Source organism: Trachypithecus francoisi, unplaced genomic scaffold (genome assembly GCF_009764315.1).
Source record: "Trachypithecus francoisi isolate TF-2019V2 unplaced genomic scaffold, Tfra_2.0 Lachesis_group0, whole genome shotgun sequence".
Taxonomy (NCBI): Eukaryota; Metazoa; Chordata; class Mammalia; order Primates; family Cercopithecidae; genus Trachypithecus; species Trachypithecus francoisi.
Window position 1 is genome coordinate 54,435,150 of NW_022681453.1, and position 22,124 is coordinate 54,457,273.

Sequence of the window (22,124 nt, forward strand, 5' to 3'; positions counted from 1 at the left end):
GCCTCCCGGTCAATCATGAATTCACTAGGCTTAGGATGCCCACCCTGCCCACATTTTGAGGTGAGGCCTGAGCCTTCAAGAGCACTTTTCCAGTATCCGGGCCACTCCAGATCCCTGAGGCTCCCATTCATCCTCATCTGCCTTACGGGTATTTGAGAAGACTCTGCCCTAAGATACTTCTCAACTTGGGCTGCCTATGTTCTTTTGGGGCATTTGTAAAGGTAGACTTTCAGGCAGGGTGACAGGTGGGCAGGAGGTTTAGCTCATTTCCTTACCCTTTGGAGAAGGTGGGAGGGGTTGGGAAGTGAGGAGGTAGAGGTGGGTATGGCTGCTCTGAGCCTCCGTACCTCTCCTGGCTGGGTCCTTCAGTTCACTGTTCTCAGAATTAAGCCCTGGAGCCTTTTAAAAAGACTCTGGGACTTCAAGCACTATGAATTTAAAAAAGAAATAGAAAAGATACTATAAAAGAAAAAAAATACAGCTTAAAGACATTATCAAGAAGAGAAGCAAAGGCCCGTGTTGAATTTTGGCTGTCCAGTGGCATTCTGCTTTCCTTTAGGGGATCTGGTGTCCCCATCTGGGAAGAGTCTTGGTGACTATCAGTCAAAGTGTCCCCACCTTCCTGGCCTAAGCATGGGCATGTGGTCAAGCTAGGCCAATCACCTCCCAGTGATGCTGTCTCCCGGGATGCAGAGTCAGTGATTAGCTGGTGCCAGCTCACACTTGCTTGTGAGAGCTGATCGCTAAAATTTCAGGTATTTTGTGAGCTGGTTGTTAATTACAGCCATCATTACAAATCAATTATATAAACCTACAATTACATAAATTATATTTTAAAAGGCAACAAATGCCCTAAACTTATTACCTCCTAATTATTTTACTACATTTCACTATTATCTCTTCTCTCTAGTAGATAGTCTATTGTATCCGTGTGTTAGAAATACTGTATAATGGTGTGCTGCTGTGCCTCTCATCCCAACTCTGTGTTTAATGATGTCATGTGGGTAATGTGGTGGTATTTACATCAAGGAAATCAGCACCCACTACAAAAGAGGATTCCCTCCCAACTAGAGAGCTGGGGTTAACATTCACCAGCAGTGTGCTTTGGAATCCTGAGCGATACAAGCACCAAAAGCAGCTGGAGTGGATTTTTCCCAACCTGCAATTTCCCAAAGGGACATTTACTCAGTGAGTTGTGCCACAGATCCCTGCACATCCCCATTTCCTTCTGGAAAATCGAGCTGGGTTTTCTAGCCTTTGGTCCAACTTGGAGAGCCCACTCCTACGCTGCCCTCTTGCCTCCACTATGCTGCCCAGTCAGCTTCTGTTGTTTACTACCAACATGCCTTAGCGGACCCAGGCAGAGCGACATCGGCACACAGGCAGAAACAGGCTGAGGGAAGAACCATCACCCAGTCTCACCCCACAGCCACAGCATGGGGTACATTCTAGATGTTTCCTGCCAGGCCGTTTCCCCTTGCATCTGTCATCCATGCAGCTTCACATTCTCTCTAACAATGTTTTTCCATAATGTCCCAAAGGCACGTGGAGAAGCTAAAAGGTTCTTAGTTACTTTCCTAATGTGGGGCACTTAGGAATTATTTGTCTTCTTTTCCCCTTTAGTGTCACACAGAGACGTGGTTAAAAAATCTGGGACTGTGGATTGGGAGATCCGAGTTCTCACTGAGTTTTGTGCCAGAGGGCTGTGTGAGGTTGGGCAAGATGCCTCCCTCTCTGGGCCTCAGCTTCTTAACCTATATGATGATGATGATAATAGTAATAGTAATAATAATAGTAATGATGGTCTCCACTTCCAGGGGTTTCCTGGGCAGTGCTAAGTGTGTTGACTCACATCAGCTCATTTATGACGTCTCACAGCCCAGGAATAAGAACGATTTCACAGATGAGTAAACAGATTCTGAGAGGTGATGTCACTTCCTCAGCACAACATAGCTAGTGGGTGGCAAAGCTGGGGTTCAGACCCAGGATGTCTGCCTCTTAACTCTCTCACCACACTGTCACTTCCTAACGCCCACTGAGCATCGGGCTTGGGAGACAGACACACCAGTACAGCAGTGAGCCTGCCCCTCATCACAGTCCTCTTGCTGTCCTGTTCACGTCCCTACTTTACAGAAGAAGCTTTACAGAAGAAGCGAAAGCTTCAGCTCTGAAGACTGAAGTGGTTTTCCTATGTCACAGTGTTCTGGGCTGAATGATGCTCCCACAAATCCATATGTTGAAGTCCTAACCCTCAGTACCTTAAAATGGTGATGGTATTTGGAGACAGAGCCATTGTAGAGATAGGGACACTGCAGTTACTCAGTTAAGACGAGGCCATTAGGGTGGGGTAAGACGAGGCCATTAGGGTGGGCCTAATCCATGCTATGATTGACGTCCTTATACAAAGAGGAACTTTGGGCAGAGAGACAGATATGCATAGTGGGAAGATAATGTGAAGAGACACCGGGAGAAGATGGCCATGACAAGCCTCCAGAGCTGTGAGAGAATACATTTCTGTCATTTAAGCCACTCAGTTTGTGGTCTTTGGATGGCGAGGCTGAGCTGAGGCTCTGCAGGGAGCCAGGAGGTTGCAGGGCAGACCAGGGCGTGGGGCAGGGGGTGTCTCTGCCTCCTGGCCCATACCCACTGTGTGCTGGGCAAGTCCCTTCTCTCCTGGGTCTCAGTCTCCCCATGTGCACCCTGGGACTGCCGAATAAAATGGTCCCTGAAGGCCCTTCCAGACCTGTTGTCTCATGGGTCCATGAATCCCTCAGGCTCCTATTCCAGCTGCTCTGACCCCACTGAGCTGGGGTGTGCTGAAGGGGGAGGCCCCAGGGAACACTCCATTCTGCTGTTCTTTCCAGCAGAGCTTTCCCAAGGGCTCACCCAACAGCCTGCCCTCCTCAGTGTGAGCTGTTTCTCCTTCGTCCTACTTCCTGGTGACTGCTATGTCCAACTGCCTGCCAATCCAGTGTCAGATACTCTGATCACATTGTACCTGCATGTGACACTCTCCTCTGACCTCTGACTTCTTTGTCTGCTGCCTGCTCTCTCCCTTTGGGGTGGAGGCTAGGGCAGGTGGGTCCTAGGGAGCCATCGGCCGAGGCACTAATTTCCACTGACTATAAATAACTCTGGGTCTGAAACCACAGCAGGGGCCTGGATTGCACCAGGAGGAGTAAGATAATCGTTGTGGGGTGAGGAGGGCGTGTATAAATAACTTACCCGCCCTGTCTGGGCCTCTCAGGTGACAGGCAGGCCTGGAGGCAGAGGATCTCTCCACTGAACTCGGGGCCTTTGTGGGACTCAGGCTGGGTGGATGACTCAGGTCCTACTAGCACTCGAGACGGCCTGCCTGCAGTTATACAGCAACATTTCTCACCCCTTAGCCCATGTGACAGATGAGGAAACTGAGACCCAGGGAGGAGAAGTAATTGGAAACTGGGGTCTAGGCCCCTGGGCTTCTGGGAGCTAGAGAACTGTTGCCAGGGATGCCCAAATTCTGGTTCCCTGCTAAACCTGACCTTTGGGAGCCAGTGTGGGAGGGCCCTGAAGCTGCTTGGTAGCAAAGGACTGCTGGGCCAAGGCCTGGGGCAAAGGGCCAAGGGCACTGCCCTGGCCTGGGCTCTGATGGGACAAGGTTTTGAGGTCATGAATTTTCAAGTGAATAGAGGCCTGGGGTCTGGCCGTGAGTCAGCCATCTGATGTCTGCATAATGAGGGCACCAAGGCAGACAGTTTCACAGTAGTAGAATGTCTGAGCCTGGAGAAGCCTCAGAGACTACCAGACCAATATTCTTTATTTTCCAGATGGGGAGGCTGAGGCACGGAACAGGGTGGAGGGAGCTTGGAGAGGGTCCCAGTCCATAAGGGCCAAAGTCAGGCTGGTCTCCGTCACTGCCCAGCATGGGCGGACTAAGCACCCTTTTCCTGCACAGTCACATGCATCCCCCTGACGCTGCAAAACCAACTTCACCTAAGGCCCCTGGGCCAGGCACGCTGTGTGTTCTCTCATTTAATCCATAGCCAGTGTGGCCCCTGGAAGCCACACAGTGTCTGCTCCATTTCACAGATTTAACAAATGATGCATTAAGAACTTATGTGATCTGTGCCCCAACCCAGACTTGTGGATACTCTAATTTAGCATTTTTCTCCAGTATCAGAGGTTTTCAATTTTTTTTCTTTCTTTCAACAATTTTTTTAAATTTTAAAAAAACAAAGTCTTCAAAGCATTTAAAAAGGAGTATCAGGCCGGGCACAGTGACTCATACCTGTAATTCCAGCACTTTGGAAGGCTGAGGTGGGAGGTTTGCTTAAGGCCGGGAGTTCAAGCCTGGTTCACTGCAACCTTTGCCTTCCGGGTTCAAGTGATTCTTGTGCCTAGCCTCCCGAATAGCTGGGATTACAGGCATGTACCACCACACCCGGCTAATTTTTGATACCCTGTTTCTACAAAAAAATAAAAAATAAAAAAGTTAGCTGGGCAGGGTGCCTCATGCCTGTAGTCCCAGCTACTTGGGAAGCTGAGGTGGGAGGATCACTTGAGCCCAAGGAGGTCGAGGCTGCAATGACCTGTGATTGTGCCACTGCACTCCAGCCTGGGCAACAGAGTGAGACCCTATCTCAAAAAAAAAAAAAAAAAAAAGGAAAAAAAAAGGAGTGTCTCTGGTTCATGGTGGGTGAGAAGCCCAGAGTCCCATCCATTCAGCATCCCCTTGTCCCATGGACCACTTCTGTGGAACCTCAAGGCTCTGGGGAACCCAGAGAACCATTTCCCCAACCCTCGGTTTCCCTGCATTCAGTGAATTCACTGGCTCTCCATGCACCTGGAGAAGGCTGTATTCAGGGCCTCACCTTATGGAGCTGGAGGCCCATTTCACACTCACAGGGATATAAACACTATCATCCAACCTGAGAGTCTGCATACACAGCATAAACAAACAGACTAAAAACCAGAGACTACAAAAATGAATCTGTAGTTCACGGGCTGGAGTTCTCTGTGCTTTGTGATCTGTCCTAGGTTCCAGGTACAGTGAATTCCTCACTGTTCCTTGTACACATCCTGGATGTCATCACAGAGCCTTTGCTCACGCCCCATTAACTATGTGTGCTTCCCTCCCCATCTCTGCACACTCAACTCTGCCCTGTCCTTCCAGGGCAGAGGAGGAAGCTATTCCTGATTTTGTCCCCAGTCAGGCGGGGATCACTCCTCCTTCGTCAACCTTTAGAACATTTCCTCTTGCAGTAGTTATTTTTGTCAATAGAAAGCAGCAGACCGAGGAGGTCATGTGTGCACATTTGGGAGCCAGACAGTGTAGCACCAATTCTGGCTAGGTCACTTGTTAGGGGTGGTGCTCTGAGCCTCAATTTCCTCATCTGTAAGCTGGGATGACGACAGTTCCTGTTTCACAGGGGTGATATGAAGATTATAGGAGAAAATGCCATGAAGCCTCAGCAGGGAGCCTGGCTGCTGTTAGTGCTCACTATGTGTTAATTACTCTCTAGTATCATAGCTATAACTAGCATCATGGCTAGTAACTAGTATTACAGCTAGACTGGGAGAGTCTTAAGGTGGGAGCGGTTTACAATCCACCTTTTCACCTCCCTTTCCTGGGAATCTATAGGGAGCTTTGGGGAGTAAGGGGATCCGGAAGGGGTTCCTCCTTCCTCCTATTGATTCTTGCCTGCCTCTGTGCCCTTGGAGTTGTTTCCTGTCTTTCTTCTTCTTTTTTTTTTGAGACAGTCTCACTCTGTCACTCAGGCTGGTTTCGGCTCACTGCAACCTCTGCCTCCTGGGTTCAAGTGATTCTTGTGCCTCAGCCTCCCAAGTAGCTGGGATTACAGGCATGCACCACCACATCCAGCTCATTTTTGTGCTTTTAGTAGAGATGGGGTTTCACCATGTTGGCAGGCTGGTCTCGAACTCCTGACCTGAAGTGATCCACCCGCCTTGGCCTCCCAAAATGCTGGGATTACTGGTGTGAGCCACTGCACCCGGCATTTCCTGTCTGACATCCTCTGCCCCCTTGAACCAAGAGACGATATCCTTGAAGGCTGGTCCTGTCCCCATCTGCCCACCTGTCCTGTATGTGGCCACATCACACAGACACTGGCTCCTGAGAAAGCATATGAAAGAAATCTGGGTCTCTTCCCAGAAGAGTACATGTGGCCCAAGCCTGCACATATTAGGTGCACAACATATGTTTGTTCAATATATAAATGTTTGTCCACCTCCGTCACTGCTTGGCATGTTAGAAGCACGGGAAAGCAATGGAGATGTTTCATCAGTTCTAGGAGGTGTTATTATCATATCATTTACAGGTGGGGAAATTGACGCTCAGAGTGAGGGAATGACTTAAGGACTTAGATGGTGAAGCTGAGACTCAAAGTCAATGGTCTCTGTATTCCTCCCCTTTTCTGAGCACATAGTAGGCACTCAGTGATTAGAGCATATTGATTCTGCAGAACAATAATGCCTTCATAGTAAGAATCAGGGCCCCCTTTCTCTCCAAGCCTTGTTTCCTACTCAAGGGGCTGCTGTGAGGATCCCAGAGAACAACGTGTTGGGAAGGCCTGGCTCTTAGTTTGCTCACAGTAAATGAGAGCCGGGGTAGCTTTGGGACTCAGGCCTCTGCATGGTGGGTCTGCCTAATGCTCTGCCTAAAGTAAGCCCCGTGGAAATGCTGCCTTTACAACCCATCTCTTCCACCACCTCTCTGGGTACCTGACTGTGGGAAGCACCTAGTGGGCCAAGCAGCATCGCTCATGGGACATGAGCACTCCCTAGTCTTACTGGAATCACCTGGAAGCCTTTCAGTCAGCTGTTGGGCAGGATCTTTATCTATCGGTCCTGTGCTCTCCCTGCCACCCGATGGCCTGCAGAATTATTTGCCTAGCCGACTCTACCACCCCAGCCTATGACCATCGATAGCATGCATCGATTGACATGTGGGTTATTTTATTGATGATTCAGAAGGATATGCAGGCAGCATTCTGGAAAGCATCCACACATGATTCATCAGAACTTCACATTAAACTGTGCTTTTGAAGGAATTTTTTTCCCCCATGGCAGTGGTGATGGGGGAGGGGAGGTGTATAAGCGTTGCAAATCAAATACAGGACTGACATTTTTTTTTTTTAACCAAGACTCACATGCATTGCTGAAGCCCATTGATTTACCAAACAAGCTGTTTTTCTCTTCTTCACTAATTAAAACCCAAAGTCTCCCTTGAAGCCACACAGAGAGTTCCCAGCAGAGAATAATAACAGTAATGCTGAAATAACACCTAGCATGTGTCAGGCACTAAGTGCTTCACACATATTACTTTACTGCTTACAGCGACCCTATGAAAGAGGCACTGTTATGATCTCATGTTACAGATGAAGAAACTGAGGCACAGTTAGATAACTGGTCCAACGTCCCATAGCTGGATAAGAAGTGGCGCCAGGATTTGCACCATGATACCAAGTTGGCCTCTTCCCCACTGGGACACTAGTCATAGACCCAGTCAGCCTGGATAGTCCTAGCTCATGTCTAGCACCCTGGTATAATTACTAATGGTGCCGTGGTTTGGCTGGTAGAATCTTTAACCATGTTATATTTCAGGTGGTTCTGAATCCTACCTTCTCTCCTCAGCTGTCTCCTCAATTCTGTTTTCTCCCCATCTAGGCCATGCTCTCCTCAAGAGTAGGGAACTTTTCTGCTCTTCCTGCCCAGCCCACAGTAGGGACCTTCCATGCTGAAGTGGGTCCACAGCCTCTCCTCCATTTTCCTTCTCTCTTCCAGTCTCCTTGGGGTCTTGGTGGACTCACCCTCGCGCTCTGGTTAAGCATGTGACCAGGTCTGACCTATCAGCCTACTTCATCTTTAAGCTGCAGTGATTAGCTCAGGAGTGGCCACATGACTCTAAGTGGCCCACTGAGAGCATAGTCTGGGATTTTAAAGGGGGCTGGGTGTATGAGGAAAGGCCAGGCTGCCGCGTTGGCTAGGAAGGGAGGATGTTAACCTGAAGCTGCTGGAGTCGCCGTGTGCTGCGACCCGCCTGAAAATGAAGCCAACACAGAGGACAGTAGAAGTGAAAGTAGGAGAGGGAAAGATAGAATCCTCTTGACAGCATTTGAGGCCCTGGAGCCAGCCGTGCCGGAGGCCAGACTTATCCCTGGAGTTTTCAGTTGCACAAACCAGAAAACTCCTTTTGTGCATAAGCCAGTTCGAGATGGGTTTCTGTCAGATGGAGCCCTCGTGGATAAAAATGCTCAGCAAATACTGGGCCTAGATTCATCTGTAGAAAACTTTCAAAGCACTTTCAATTCACTGTCTGCAAAAGGCAGAGAGTGGAAGTAGTGTACAGTTCCCATTTCACAGATGAGAAAACTGAGGTTGTGGGAGACTAAGTGTCTTGCCTGAGGTTTCCCACATACTTGGTGACACAGGCGAGGCTGGGGCACCTCACCAGTCATCATGTCTTTCCCTCCACCCCTGCATTTATTTGAGAAGGCAGCTGTGTTTCCTCAGCCTCTTGCATACTCAGGAGTTTTTCTTCCTCTAGGCCTCATAGCTGACAGAGTCCTGGGCCTTAGAAGGGAGCATGGGCCGCTTCCAGTGAAAGCCCTGCTGCGGAGCTGCAAGGCTTTCCCGCTCATCTCTGGCCAGGCAGTGAATTCCCCATGCGGACTGCGTGTCTGGGCAGCCTCCACGCATGACCCTGCCCAGGCTTCCTCCGTGTCTGTGGCTGCCCTGGCTTCCCTGTTGACCTCTCAGGGTCTCAGTGATCCTTGGGTTGACGGAACACAGAGAGAACTAGAACGTGGCAACAACACACGAAGACCCCTGCCCCTGCCTCCACATCCTCCTGCTACTCAGCTAGCGGCAGCCCCATGGACGTTCTCGTTCAATATCATATTCATATGCAGCACAAAGCACCCGCCATCTCCCATGATCTGCTCTCTTGTTTTGCCTCAGCCCTGCTCTCTCCTCCACTTGGGCAGGCTGTGGGATTCATACAAAATTAACCGGAGGTTCCGTTTCACAGCACTCTGCAGTATCCAGTTCCCACTCCACCCTGCTGCCGCCCCATCTTTGTCCCCCTTATCAACCCCGCCAGGAAACATGCTACGTGGCAAACACCCAACAGCAACCTATCATCGTCACCCTTTCTGACAACCCGAGGTGGGTGCAGGTGTCAGGAAGTGAGCAATGAGGGATGTGTGTGCAATGGTTCAGGGCAGTGCAACGCTGGGCTCAGGGAACTGGAGCCATCTGCTCCATGGGTGACACAGGGTGTCCTGTGTCTGTCCCCAAGCCTGCAGCCTTCTGTCCCATGAAAGGAGGGGCACTGGGACATCCTCTGCCTCTTCTTTCTTCCTCCTTTTCTTCTTTCCACGAATATTTCTTGAGCTCCCAGGCAACGCCTCAGGTGTTGGAGACATGGTGGAGAATGACACAGAGCTCCTGCCTCTAGGCCTCTCGGACCACCTGGCATTAGCCACCCATCTTTCCACCTCCTCTGATGGCATGTTAACTCTGCACTGGACACCGCCACTGTCTTATCTGACTGCCTAATTCTTTCAAGGGGATGGGGCCCATGCATGCTGTTTTTAAAAGAAACACTGGAGTATAATGACAATGATAATAAACACCACTCTGTTGGTGTCTAGGGTCTGCCTTGCACAGTGGCTTATCTAATTTAATCCTCACACCATTTGCTTGAGGTGGATACTGTTATTACCTTCACGTCACAAATAAATCAAATGAGGTTCAGAGGTTAAATTGAACTCTCCCAGTCTCTTGAAGAGACAGACACTCAGGAATGGAACTCAGATTTCTGGGATTTTCATGTCCTTGGCTGGAACAGTGTGGAAAGAAAGGGAACAGTAGAGGTAAGAAGATAAAGGTGTTAATCAGAATGGAAGAGAACCAACAGTGGAAAAGGAAAGGAGTGGAGTTTAGATGCGAGTAGAGGCTGCCCTTGGCCTCACAGCCGCATGGGGGGGCAAGTTTACCCAACAAGTGTCACCAAAGTTGGGTCTCCAGGTGGGACATCCAGTACTGCTGGGCTGTGGGAGCTGAGCCACACCCTGAGCTGGCTGCCAGTGGTGCCCTGGGTGAGCGCTGATTCCCTGTGGCCTCAAACCCTATTTGTCACTTTCAGAGATCTTTTTGCCTAAAATTAGCTGGACTTGAATGGGAAGGCTAATTTATGTGTGGCCTGGAGCGTTTCCTGCAGTGTGACTCAGAGGCCAGCTCCCTGCTCACGTCAGCAGATTAGGGGTAGGGGGTGTTGGGAATGGTCAACCTGAGTCCCTGTGTCTGGAGCTGGCATAGCCCAGACCACAGAGCTTTTAAACTGGGGCTGGGGCAGTGCCAAGGATTTCTCTAAATCAGAAGATGGCCAAGCAGGGTGGGACAGATGCTCCATATGAGGCAGTAAAGGAAGTGTCCCTTGGCCCCACATTATTCAGGCCTTGTCCTACAGTGGACGCCAGAGGACTGTTCCCAGGTGACCATGCTTGGCTCAGGTCTGAGCATGGGGCTGAGTTCAAAGCTTGCTCTGACATGAACTGTGGCAGTGACCTCGAGCCTTCATATTCCCCTCCATAAAATGGGGTAATAGCACCTGTTTCTAGGAACACGTGTCATAGAGATGCATAACAGCCTTGTACAAAATGTTTCTCAGGTGCAGACATTGGCCACCATTCCACCCTTTCCGGAGAACGTGCCCACTTTTTCCCGAGTGATGATACTCATCATGAAAACAATGACAAGAGCTGACATTTACTGAGCACTTTGATGCTGGGCACTTGACCTGATTTTATTCAATATTCACAGCCTATTTGATTGGTGGGGAAATGGAGGTGTTTAGTCGCTGGGGCTCAATCCTGCCACACAGAACTACCCGTGTGTCAGGGACTGTTCTAAGCTACTTCATTTTGTCCTCCCCCGGCCCTGTGAGGTAGTCACTATTACTGTCCCTGAGTTACAGATGAGGAAATGGGGGCACAAAGAGTTTGAGTAACTTGCCCAGAGTCCCACAGCAGGCAAATGGCAAAGCTGGGATTTGAACCCGGGATGCCCAAGTTTGGGTCTGTGGCATTATGCTCTTCTGCCCCTCCCCAAATTTCTTCCAGTCCTGCACCTCCCAGCCCCCTGGGAGATGCTTCTAGGGACCAATGTGGCAGGAGCTCCAGGGAATGCTATGATGGCTTTCCTTCTTCTCAGAGATCTTGCCCATCAGAGATCTCATTTGGTTCTCATGAATGATCAGGAGACCAAGGCTCAGAGAGGTCAGACGAAAAGGCCCAAAGGCACATGGCTGGCAGGCGGCACAGCAATAGAGATGTCATTATTGTTTCCATTTTACAGATGAGAAAACAGAGTTCTTTACTTTTCACTTAAAGCCTCACTTCTTGCAGCATACCAGTTATTCTGTGGAATTCCCTCTAAGAAACACTGTAGGCCATACTACATGCTTTCCCTTCTCTTTCATCCATAACCAAGTCCAAACACCTCCCACTCCATGAAGCCTTCCCTGACCTTCACTGCCCAGCAGCCTCACCAGTGGTGAGTCCTGGAGTCCTTGCTGCACTTGGTTTTGACTATCTGCGGTTTGGGCTGCTTAGCTGTCTGAGAGCTCCCCCGCCTTAGGCTGGGACTTAGTAGCTGTGTCTCAGGGTTTTACTGGGTCCTCTTCTGTGCCAGGCACCAGGTTGGGCACGGAATGTACAGAGAGAGCAAATAGGGTTCTTGCCTCAGCTAGGCAATGCTCCCTCTAGCAGTACAGAGTAGGCTCCCAGGTACCAGCCAGTAATGGCCCTGTAAGGGTGCTGGAACTTGGCCATGTGCTGCTCAACTTCCCAGCTCTGGGGAGCCTTTCTGGTGGGAGGGGTAGGTGGTTTTCTTAACTAGGGTCCACAACACTGCTTTGGGGTTCTGGAAACCCACAAATAGTGTGAGCCACACCTGTTGCATATGGTTGGCTGATTTTCCGAGAGAGGGGCCACGGTGCCCATCAGCTTCTCCCCAGGGACTGGGGCTGAGAGACATGTAAGAATTCCTGATTCAAGGCAATCTCCCAGTCCCCAATCAACAGGCAAAGGCCACTTGAACAACCCTGCCTGCCAGCAGTGCTCATGTACCAACCTGATGGTGGAGGGGAGCACGGACCATTCTGCCAGGAATAAGTGACCACAAGAGGCTGGGACCCAGAAGTCTCCAAGCAAAGCCTATGCCCATCTTAGGGCCACAAGCAGCTGTTTTTAAGCCCCGTGCCAGAACCATACTATAAGGAAAGGTTACTTTCTCTATTCCCACCCTCCCCGCCAAAACAAATAGCACCCAGTGAGAAAAGGTGTTTCTAAACTTCTGCCTGGGCCCAGGCCGTGGGCAAAATGTCAGTGAGAATAGTCAATAGGGGAAGAAGAACCAGTTTTAGCTTCTTTCTGACCCAGGAGAGCAGACGAAGAGAGACACAGATAGCTGGGAGTTGCTGGGTGTAGTGGAGTGTAGGCACACGTGACCCCTGGACTGCCAGGCAAGCCCTGGTGGGACCCAGCAGCCCCTGCCAGAAATGCTTCCAGGGCTAGAGTCCAGCAGGGCCCAGGGCTCAGAGGACTGGACAGAGGAGACAGGCTCCTCTTCTGTCATACAGGATAACAGTTCCAATGCTGCCTGCCTCCCAGGTGGTGGTCAATATCTGGGGAAGGACCTGACATCCACTTCTCCTTAGAATAATCATGGCTGCCACTTTGAGCACCTACTGTAGGCTCAGCCATGCACTAGGCATTGTCAGGTAGGCATTGGTCCATTTTCCAGGAGAAGAAAACTGAGGCTCGGTGCAGTTTTGCACAAACTTGCAGGGCTGGGAGTGTCAGTGCAGAGCCTCACACGCATGCCTGTAGGGTTAACGTAGGGAATGCTTCCTTTCCATGGTGAGCTGAAGGGAACTTGTGGCAGGTAACCCAAACCATGAGCTCTGGTGCCCAAGTTGGGCTGACTTCTCTTGTCTCTGTTTTGGGGCAGAGGACCTAGCTTTGGTCCCTTCCAGAAGAGCCCCAAGGAGCTGAAACACACACTCTCTAAAGATCCCAGGCCTGCTCAAGTTGGCAGTTGCAAGAAAGCCCCACTGCACCCTCAGGGCAGGACACACAACGCCATCTGTCACCCTTCCCATCACAGCCATCTTCCTACTGCTTTGTCTGCCCAGCAACTCTAGAGCTGTGATGCCCCAGAGCCCCAGCGATCCCCAACCAGAGTCTGGATTTGAGAGACAGACTTGATTCTAGCCCAGTGTCAGGGGATTGGCTGCAAGTTGGTGGTGCTACAGTTCCACACTTAAGCCCACACTAGGGAATTTCTGGGGCCTGGGGAAGGAAGGACCGGGCCTGCATGCTTGGAACCCCAAATCCAACCACTGTGGGCTAACTGGGGAAAGCGGAAGCCCCTCCTGGGCTTGGATGCAGGTTCCATGTTGGTTCTACCCAGTGGCCCTTCTGCCTCTGCCTCAGAGACTGGTGCCTCCCATATTAACAGAATGTTGAACCCACCACTCTGCGGCTGTGGGGCCCCTTGTCTCCAGAACACAGTCGACCCAGCTCTCTTCCTGCTGTTCTCTCTGAAGGTGGCTTGGGTCACACTCAACCAGTGATGAAGCCCTGTTCCTCAGCCTATTCAGAGGGGCGGACCCTCAGCTACAATGCACTACAATGACCATTCTGGCATTTCAGCCTTTTTCTGACACATCCCTGCTGTTACATATTATGAATATGGCCCCTGTGGCCAATTCTGATGGTGGCTACCTAGGCTGCAGGTCTAGGTTCAAGTCTCAAACACTTACCTTCAACAGGTGAGGTTTTGAGGCGCCGGCAGATGGCTTCGGTGTCCCCATAAGTCTCCTTGATCTTGACCACAGCCTCGGTGCCCCGCAGCTCCATGAGGGAGCGGAGCTCCTCCATTGTGCACCCAAACTCGCCCCCATGGCTTGACTCATTTCTTTGGTTTTTGGAGTAAAAGTCGCTGTTGGTCATGTCACCCATGTTTGCTGCGGTCCCTGCTCAGGCTGGGCCCGAGGGTCAGCACTGGACAAGAGGCTTCTGGGCGATGGCTGCTTGTGGCTGTCCTCAGCACACCCTCACTGGTCAGCTGTGGCACCAGGTGGCCGACTCCGGGTCCCGGGGGGTGGGGGTGGCCGAGGCGGGCTGGTGACAGTGGTGATGAGCTCCAAGGGGTGTCCCCCGGTGTGGGACGAGGTCCAGGGGCCGGAGGGGCTCAGGGCTGTAGACCCAGGAGTCTCCATTCATTAGGGCCCATGCTGCTCCCTGGAGCTGGCATCTACATGGTCAGGGGTGGTGGCTCCTGTGGGACAAGTATAGAGTGAGTGACAAAGGCCAGGTACTGGAGGCCACATGGGATAGGTGCTCAGGAAGGCCCCAGGCACACACACAGCAACCCAAACAACACTGACTACACACATGCACCCTAACACACCAGCTCACACTGTAAATCTAATGGCACTAGCGCAAACCCAGGCATTCCACGATATGCCACCCTCAAGGCATAGCCCCATAACACACTCTAGCTCCCTATTTGTGAACTGTGCTGTGGAACACACTGGCTTCACAGCACACACCCTGTGTGTATGCACATCCCCCAACACATACCTTCTGGCACGTCCTTGTGCCCTGCACCACTGCCACACACACATCAACACCCAGGCCTCATGCACCAGCTTTGAGCCATACAAATGAACCTCCCCACCCTTTTCCCTCAAGAATTGCTGTGCTCACAGGCCCTCTGAGCACACCCAGACTCCATTTCCCTCTTTCTCTCACTATCCTTAACATGTTTACACACGCTCCATGTCCACACAATCTGGGACACACTCCCCCAAATACACAGTTCCCAGGTTCCCCCCCACCCCACAAATCCTCCCCCCACCCATGCCACCTGTGTCCACCAATACACTCTTCTCCCACATTCCTCCCCACTCAGGTCTCACAGGCATGGGGATGGGAGAAAGCCCTCCACCTGCACCCACAGGCCCCCACTGTATTAATCGCGGCCCTCAGCCTGGCCAGAGAAGCCAGCTCATGCATATTCACAAGAATTCATTGAGCCCAGAGCTTGGTCCCACTATGAGTTCAGGTCCATGGAGCCCTCACCTGGCACGGGGAGGAGGTCCCTATAGACCAGCACCACGGACAGCGGCCGCCCGTCCCTCTCTGGAGCCCAGGAGGAGGTGGGAGCTCTGGCTTCTCCCTGCCCGCCCGGCCACCCTTGCAGGATTGCGGCATCTGTGGGGCTGCCAGGAGAGAATCCAATCCACCCCGACACCCAACACCGGAGGCCGAGGCCCCAGCAAGCGTTGGGTGACAAAGGGCCCCAGCTGAGCTCGGCTGGGCCTGGCACAGGGACCGGCCCCGCCCAGCAGTCATGGACAGCTGGCCATCCTGGGCCCAGGACAGTGAGGGCAAGGGGTAAGGGAAGGAAGGCAGGACTGACCCCCTCCCAAGCTCCAACTCCTCCCCTGCCTTATCTCCATCTTAACCTTTCATCTTTCACACATTTTAGAGCTTGAAGCATTCTAGGGCTAAGTCACTTTCCCAGCAAGGAACTTGAAGCTCAGAGTCAGAGAGGGAAAAGCACTCTTCCAGAGCCACACGGAGTGAGAGTGCTGAGGAGCGCAGAAGGAAATGGTCTGCCGGCTCACAGCCCCGGGCTCCTCCCCTTCCCCTAGGGGGTGCTCCCCCCCTTCCCCTAGGGGGTGCTCCCGTGTTTGTCTCCCAAGAGCCCTGGTGGGAGGGCGGACTGTGCCAGGCAGTTGCTAAGAACACAGTATACTGGCATTGGAGCGATTTGGGTTCAAATCCTGGCTATGGGACCCTGGGCAATTTCCTTCAGTTTTTGGAGTCCTGGTTCACTCATCTGTAAATTGTAGACAAAACAGTCACTCTTCCTTATCCCCACCCCTGACTACTTCCCAATTTACTGAGAACTAATTATAAACCGTATTCAAATCCAGTGTGTTTCTGGATTTGAGGCTTTCCAGTCTTGGGTCACGGGGTGCTGGAGCCACAGGAGAAACCTTAAATGTCTTACACAAGGGACATTTTTACTCAGGGATGTAGTAGGAAGATTGTTTTTACACTGGGACCAACAGGTCTCTTATGGAATAGAACATAAAATGGATATGATGCCTGAAGAAGAGACACAGAGACACGAGACACCGAAGAAACTGCACGCTTGGTGCTCCCACCTACAATACTCAAGAGAGGCCATGTTCCTTGGCCATGGATGGAACACACACCATCCATAGAATCCATGAGTTTTGACCCCAACAATATATTCCTCAGAGGAGCAGGAGAGGCAGGGACCAAGAATGTGAATAAAAACACCCATACTCCCCTGCCATTTCTTAAGCATCTACTATGTACCAGGCACTGTGGGATGATTTCTGTATCATCCATCCAAGGTAAATTCTATGAGAGTTGACTAGAAAAGCACTTGGCTCCTTGTAGCTGCCTAGTAAACAAATGTAAAATTAATAAATGAATGAATGAAAAGCAAACAGACACCATCTCATTCTGTACAACCCTGTGAAGTGGATACTATAATTATCTCCATTTTATAGACCAAGAGAATGAGGTTCAGAGGGGTGAAGTCACTTGTCTAAGGTCACACAGTGGGGAGGTGCCAGAGAGTGGAAGATCTTTTCAACCTTAGACCTTGGACTCTTGTCCACTACGCCATAAGAAGGGCGTGGCAGGGCCTGGTCTAGGATGCTGAACCTCTCTGGGGAGAGTGTTGGCATTTGGGATTTGGACTGAAGGCTCTCCTCCCCCTGGTACAAGCCAGTACAGAGCCTCCACACAGCTCCCTCCCCAGTCTAGGGCCAGCCACAGGAGGCAAGGAGAGACCTCTGAGAACATGTGGGCCCTTGTTCAGGGTTGGATGAGGCACTAGGTCTGTGCAGGGACTGGGCGGGAGCTTTTTCATTAAGCAGTGCTCTTCCTGCTGCCTGCTCAGTGTAAATGTGTTTGGTGTATGTTCAGGAAACTGGGTAGAAAAAATCCAAATGGCAGGAGTAAGACAAGGATAAAGTGAGGCAAATGGGCTACAGTTGGGGCAGAAGGAAGGAAATGAGGTCAGAGGTCCTTCAGGCCAATGCAGTGGCTGGGGCTTCTAGGAGAGATGGGTCTCAGATGCTGGGGGAAGGTTGAACCCCGCTGGAGGGGCGAGCACTGGGGAGGTGATTTGACTAAGAACTTTCCAGAACAGGCTTTGCTTACTTAGGGACAAGAATTGAGATAAGGAGACAAACACATGCAGACCTTCTGTCCAGAAGGAATTTGGGACTGACCTGGAGCCCCAGGAGGCCTCAGTTCTTGGCACTTAAGCAACAAACCTGGATTGGGTGAAGGCAAAGCTGGTGAACATTTACCACCCCACACCTGCACTAAACTTACTGGCAGTAGAAATCACCTGTGATTCTGAGCTAGTCACCTGGCTTCTTTGTCTTAGCTTCAGCGTCTATAATTTGGGGCTACTGATATTTGATAACATTGCCTGACGGGCATATGATAAGCATTTATTGAGCGCTTATTAGGTGCCAAGCACTCTCAGTGCTTTACAGAAACATCTATCTCAGAGACGGTGCAAGGCGTTATAGGTAGGGCTCTGGAAACCACTAATTCTGAGTTCAAATTCTGACTCCTTCATCTCCCAGCTGAATGGGAAGGAAATTAACTTTGATTTCATTATCTTACAAAAAGCAGAGGGGAATAGGAGTATCTACCTCATAGATGTTATGAGGCTTAAATGAGTTATTTCATTTAAAATACTTAGAACCAAGCCCAGAACATAGTAAGCACTCAAATTATTGTGATTATTATTGTCAATCCATAAAACCACTTTATGAGATCTTATTATTTCTAGAACATATGAGAAAATTGAGGCCAAGAGAGATGAAGTAAATTGCTCAAGATCACATGATTAGTGAGTGGTGGATCTGGGATTTGAACCTAGGCAGTCTGGGTCAAGAGACATACTCCTAATCAGGATGCTTTTCTGCTTCCCCTGGTGAATCTCCCTTATGAGGTTCTTATGACACTTAAACGAAGTGCCATATGTGAACGAAAGTACTTTGCAATCCACAAGGGACTTTCTAAACCCGAGGTGCTGTTTTCTATCTGTGCCCGTGCTACCTGCGGCGTGGCTTACAGGCACTGATAATTACGTCTCTGACAGTACAAGCAAGCTATGAGAATCGTTAGCAGCAATTATATCTGTGATCACAACAGTAGGCATGAGTTAATGGGCTACTGTTGATTTTAATGACTACTGTGATAAGATGAAAAATGATCTTCAACCATCTATCTACCCACTCACCCATCCATCCACCCACCCACCCATCCACCTGCCCACTCGCCCACCCTTCCATTCATTCATCCATCCATCCACTCATCTACCCACACATCCACTCATCCATCCATCCATCCACCTGCTCACTCACCCACCCTTCCATCCATTCATCCACCCACTCACCACCCAACGACCCATCTACCCATCCACTCATCCATCCATCCATTCATCCATCCATCCACTTACCCATCCAACCATCCATTCAATGATTGTTTTGGGTACTACACAGTACCAGACACTGAACAATCCAGAGAAGATCCCTGTCCGCTACGAGCTCACAGTGAAGAAGAGAGACAACTAAATTAGTGATTTCTATGACTTGAAGGGTTTGCCATCATGGGGACCTGCAGGTGCTGTGGACACACAGAGCAGGAAGACTTGACCTGGCCCAGGGTAACCAGGAATGCCTTTCTTCTCAGCTCCAAGTAGGGATTTTTTTTTCTTCAGGTAAAGAAGGACTTAATAAAAAGATGAAACATGAAGAAACTGAAATACACAACTGTCTGTTAGTAAAAGGTGCAGAAGGAACATAGTGTGAGCCAGTATAGAGGGATATAACTCTAGGATAACAAAATCAATAAAAAATCAGAACTACACCCTTAAGGTGACTGATCTCATACTTCCTTCTCTACCTCCTATGATATGGCTTGTTCCCTATCCCTGCTTCATCTCATGGGTACAAACATGAGGTCACCCCTTATCTGGGCATTTCGTTTTTTCATTCCAAGCTGTAGAGCCCACTTTGGTGCTTGCTCTGACAGCGAGATTTGCTGGAAAAGTGTGAAGTCCACCAGCACAAAAGCTACTTGTATGGTATGATACAAATGATCTTTTCACAGATGGACAGAACTGAGTACCCCATACTTTGCATAGAATCCCTCAGATGCCTGACTTCCGCAGATGTGCCATGTCTCTGTTCAGAACTCTTCACTACTTGGGCCTTTGCCTCCCTAACAGCTGCTGTCCTGTTCAGCTTCAGTGTCCCTTCCTTGGAAGCCTTTCCTGACCACCTAGACTGCATAAATGCTCCTGACCTCTAGGTGCCCCGTGGACTGTAGTACACTTCACACTGTATTGCTTGAGCCTGCTTAACTGTTTTCTTTCTGCAGGATTCTGAGAGCATCACGTGGGCAGTTGCTATGTCTCTTCTGTACCTAGTGCAGTGTCTGGCATCCAGAAGGCACTCAATAAATATTTGGTGTTGAGTCTACTGTCTGTGGAAAGTGTGACTTTAGATAGGTCCTCAGACCTTAGTTTGCTCATCTGTAAGATGGGCTACTGATTCATACCCTGCCTACCTTAAGAGTTTTCTGGGGGGTCAGGAAAAATAACAAAATCAGCAGTAATAGTTTTTCTTTGAGATGCACCCGCTGCCCTCCACTGCCCAGTTTCCCCTCTTTGTAATGCAGCATCAGTGTGAGGGTGAAGCTGAGACAGGTAGCTGTTCCCTCAGCCACAACCCCACCAGATTCTCAGGTTCTTGCTCCCTCATCCAAATATCATGTGACCTACCACTCTATGGCTGAGAGACTAAATGAACTGTGTGATCTTGGAGAAGTCATCTAATTTTGCTAGGCTTCCTCTGTAAAGTGGGGATGACCCTGTTTGTCTGACAGGCAAATGACTCAATGAGAGCCAGCTCCTGGCCCAGAGCAGACAATGAAGCACTGGCTTCCCTGCTCCCCTCCCCCCCAGTTATTAGCAAATGTTCCTCCCTCATGGTTGCAATAAGGTTCACTTGCAGTCAGCTCTCAACACTGCACAGGTAAGCACACCTGCCCTAAGCAATGGGCACACAGGCCTGGGCAGTGCATACAACCAGACCTGGCCTAGAGAGGTTGAGCAACACACTGGGGGTCACACAGCCAACTGAGACCAAAGCCCAGTGAGAATCTCCTCCTTGTTTTCCCAGCTCCAACAGTGTGACACTGACCAAGCCCCTTTCTTCTCTGGGCGTCAGTTTCCCCATGTGGGACGTGAAGGGATTGGATTAGTACTCTCTGGAGTCCCTTCAGGCTCTGATGTGCCAAGCCCTTCAGAATCCAGGAGAACATTCTGACAATATTGGATTTATGCATTTCAGTTGCATCTTATTAGCATTTAAATGACTCTGTACTGTTACATGTCAATGACTCAAGAATAGGTTAGGGGTGCCTTAATAAAAAGTCTTTGCCAGAAGGGAGGCTGAGAGAGGAAGGAGCAATTTTTGTGTGTGCGTGGAGTTAATTTAACAAAGAAGGAATCTGTCTTTCGAAGGAAGAATAAAAAACAAAACAAATCCCCAAACCAAAACTTTTCAAATCCTAACTGAAGGATGGTAGCTGGGACAGTCGTAGGTGAATTATGTGCTAAAAATAACTTCTGGATGCCAAATTCTTCTGTTTTAAGACATGCTGAATTTAATTGCCACCTTAACGTGTACTTTTAAGGTTACTTTTCCTTTGAATCGTCAATGACTGATGTGGGGCACAAGTCCAGTTTGAAGATCCCCAGTGACGGAAGCCTAGCTCTGCCAGTTACTAGTTATGTGACTTGGGCAGGGCTCTTAACCCTCTGTGCCTTGGTTTACCCTCCCCAACATGGAGACAACCCTGCAGTCTACCTCACAGAGTTTTGTAAGGATTAATTGAGATAGAGCTAGCACAGTTTCTGGCAACGAGGACACACTTGTTAAATGGTGACGGTCCTACAATAATTTAACTTACTCCCTGACTCCAATTGCTCCCAGGCCAGTGTGTACCCCATAGTGCCATATTTCAAAGGGAACTCAGCTCTGACTTTCCCATGCCCACCAGGCTCCTTGTCACCTCTCAGGTGGCTGGGGAGGCCTTCAGCTTGTTCGTACAGTAAACAAGGGTAGTTTCCTTTCTGTTCTGGTCTTGATGAACTACTTATAATTACCATGAGGTAGGATATTTGCTTTCCTCTTCTGGCTGCAAATTCTGGCCTTTCTGTGGGGGCCCCACTGCCCTAGTGATGGGGAACTCTTTTCCTCTGTGCTGAGCCCAAGGAAACAGGTGAACTCAGCTTGCAGTTGGGAAATATTAGCAAATGTTCCTCCCTCATGGTTGCAATGAGGTTCACTTGCAGTCAGATCATTGCAAGGGAGGACCAACAGCTCCTCCCTTGTCTTCACCCAGAGAACCTTAGCCATTCTCTTAGATATCCCTCTCTGGGGGAGGCAATTTCCTCTGCATGTGTGCGTAAGGTGGGAGAGCCTGATGGTGAGTGTGGATGTAGGCGGCCATGTGAATGCGAGTGTGCTAGATCAGTGTGTCTGTAGGTTGCCTGTGAGTGCGGGGTGTGGGTGTGTTAGACCAGTGCGGGTGTGCAGGGCTTGTGTGACTGTGCAGGTGAGTGTGGGTGTGTGGGGTGTGTAAGCATACAAGCCATATGTGGGTGCAGGGTTAGTGTGAGTGTGCAGGGCTAGTATAGATGTGCAAGGTGAGTGTGGGTGTGCAGGGTCAGTGGGAGTGCATTATAGTGGTTTTCTTAGTATGAGTGGGACAGGGTCTGGGGGCACACCTGTGTCAGAAGACGTGTGCAAATGCTGGTCTTAGAGTAGGCCTGCAAGTGACTGTGCTTTGTGTGTAGGAGAGAGGGTCCCTACAATGTACCAGTGGACATGTGGTTGGTGTGAGTGACCCCAAAGGACAAGGTGTGCCACACAGGTCTACCGGAGCATGTCAGCATGAGTGTGTGTGAGAGAG

General features: G+C 50.1%; 1 protein-coding gene across 12 annotated transcripts in view; it reads right to left on the reverse strand.

Annotated features, from left to right (window-relative positions):
• Positions 1-22,124, reverse strand: part of ATP2B2 (ATPase plasma membrane Ca2+ transporting 2) — a 384,948-nt gene that overhangs the window by 118,869 nt on the left and 243,955 nt on the right. For all 12 annotated transcript variants that reach the window (XM_033210668.1, XM_033210661.1, XM_033210666.1 and 9 more), the window contains one exon: positions 13,832-14,349. In XM_033210668.1, coding sequence (XP_033066559.1) covers positions 13,832-14,030 — 199 coding nt within the window. In that variant the 5' untranslated portion in view covers positions 14,031-14,349. The remainder of the gene's footprint in view (positions 1-13,831; positions 14,350-22,124) is intronic.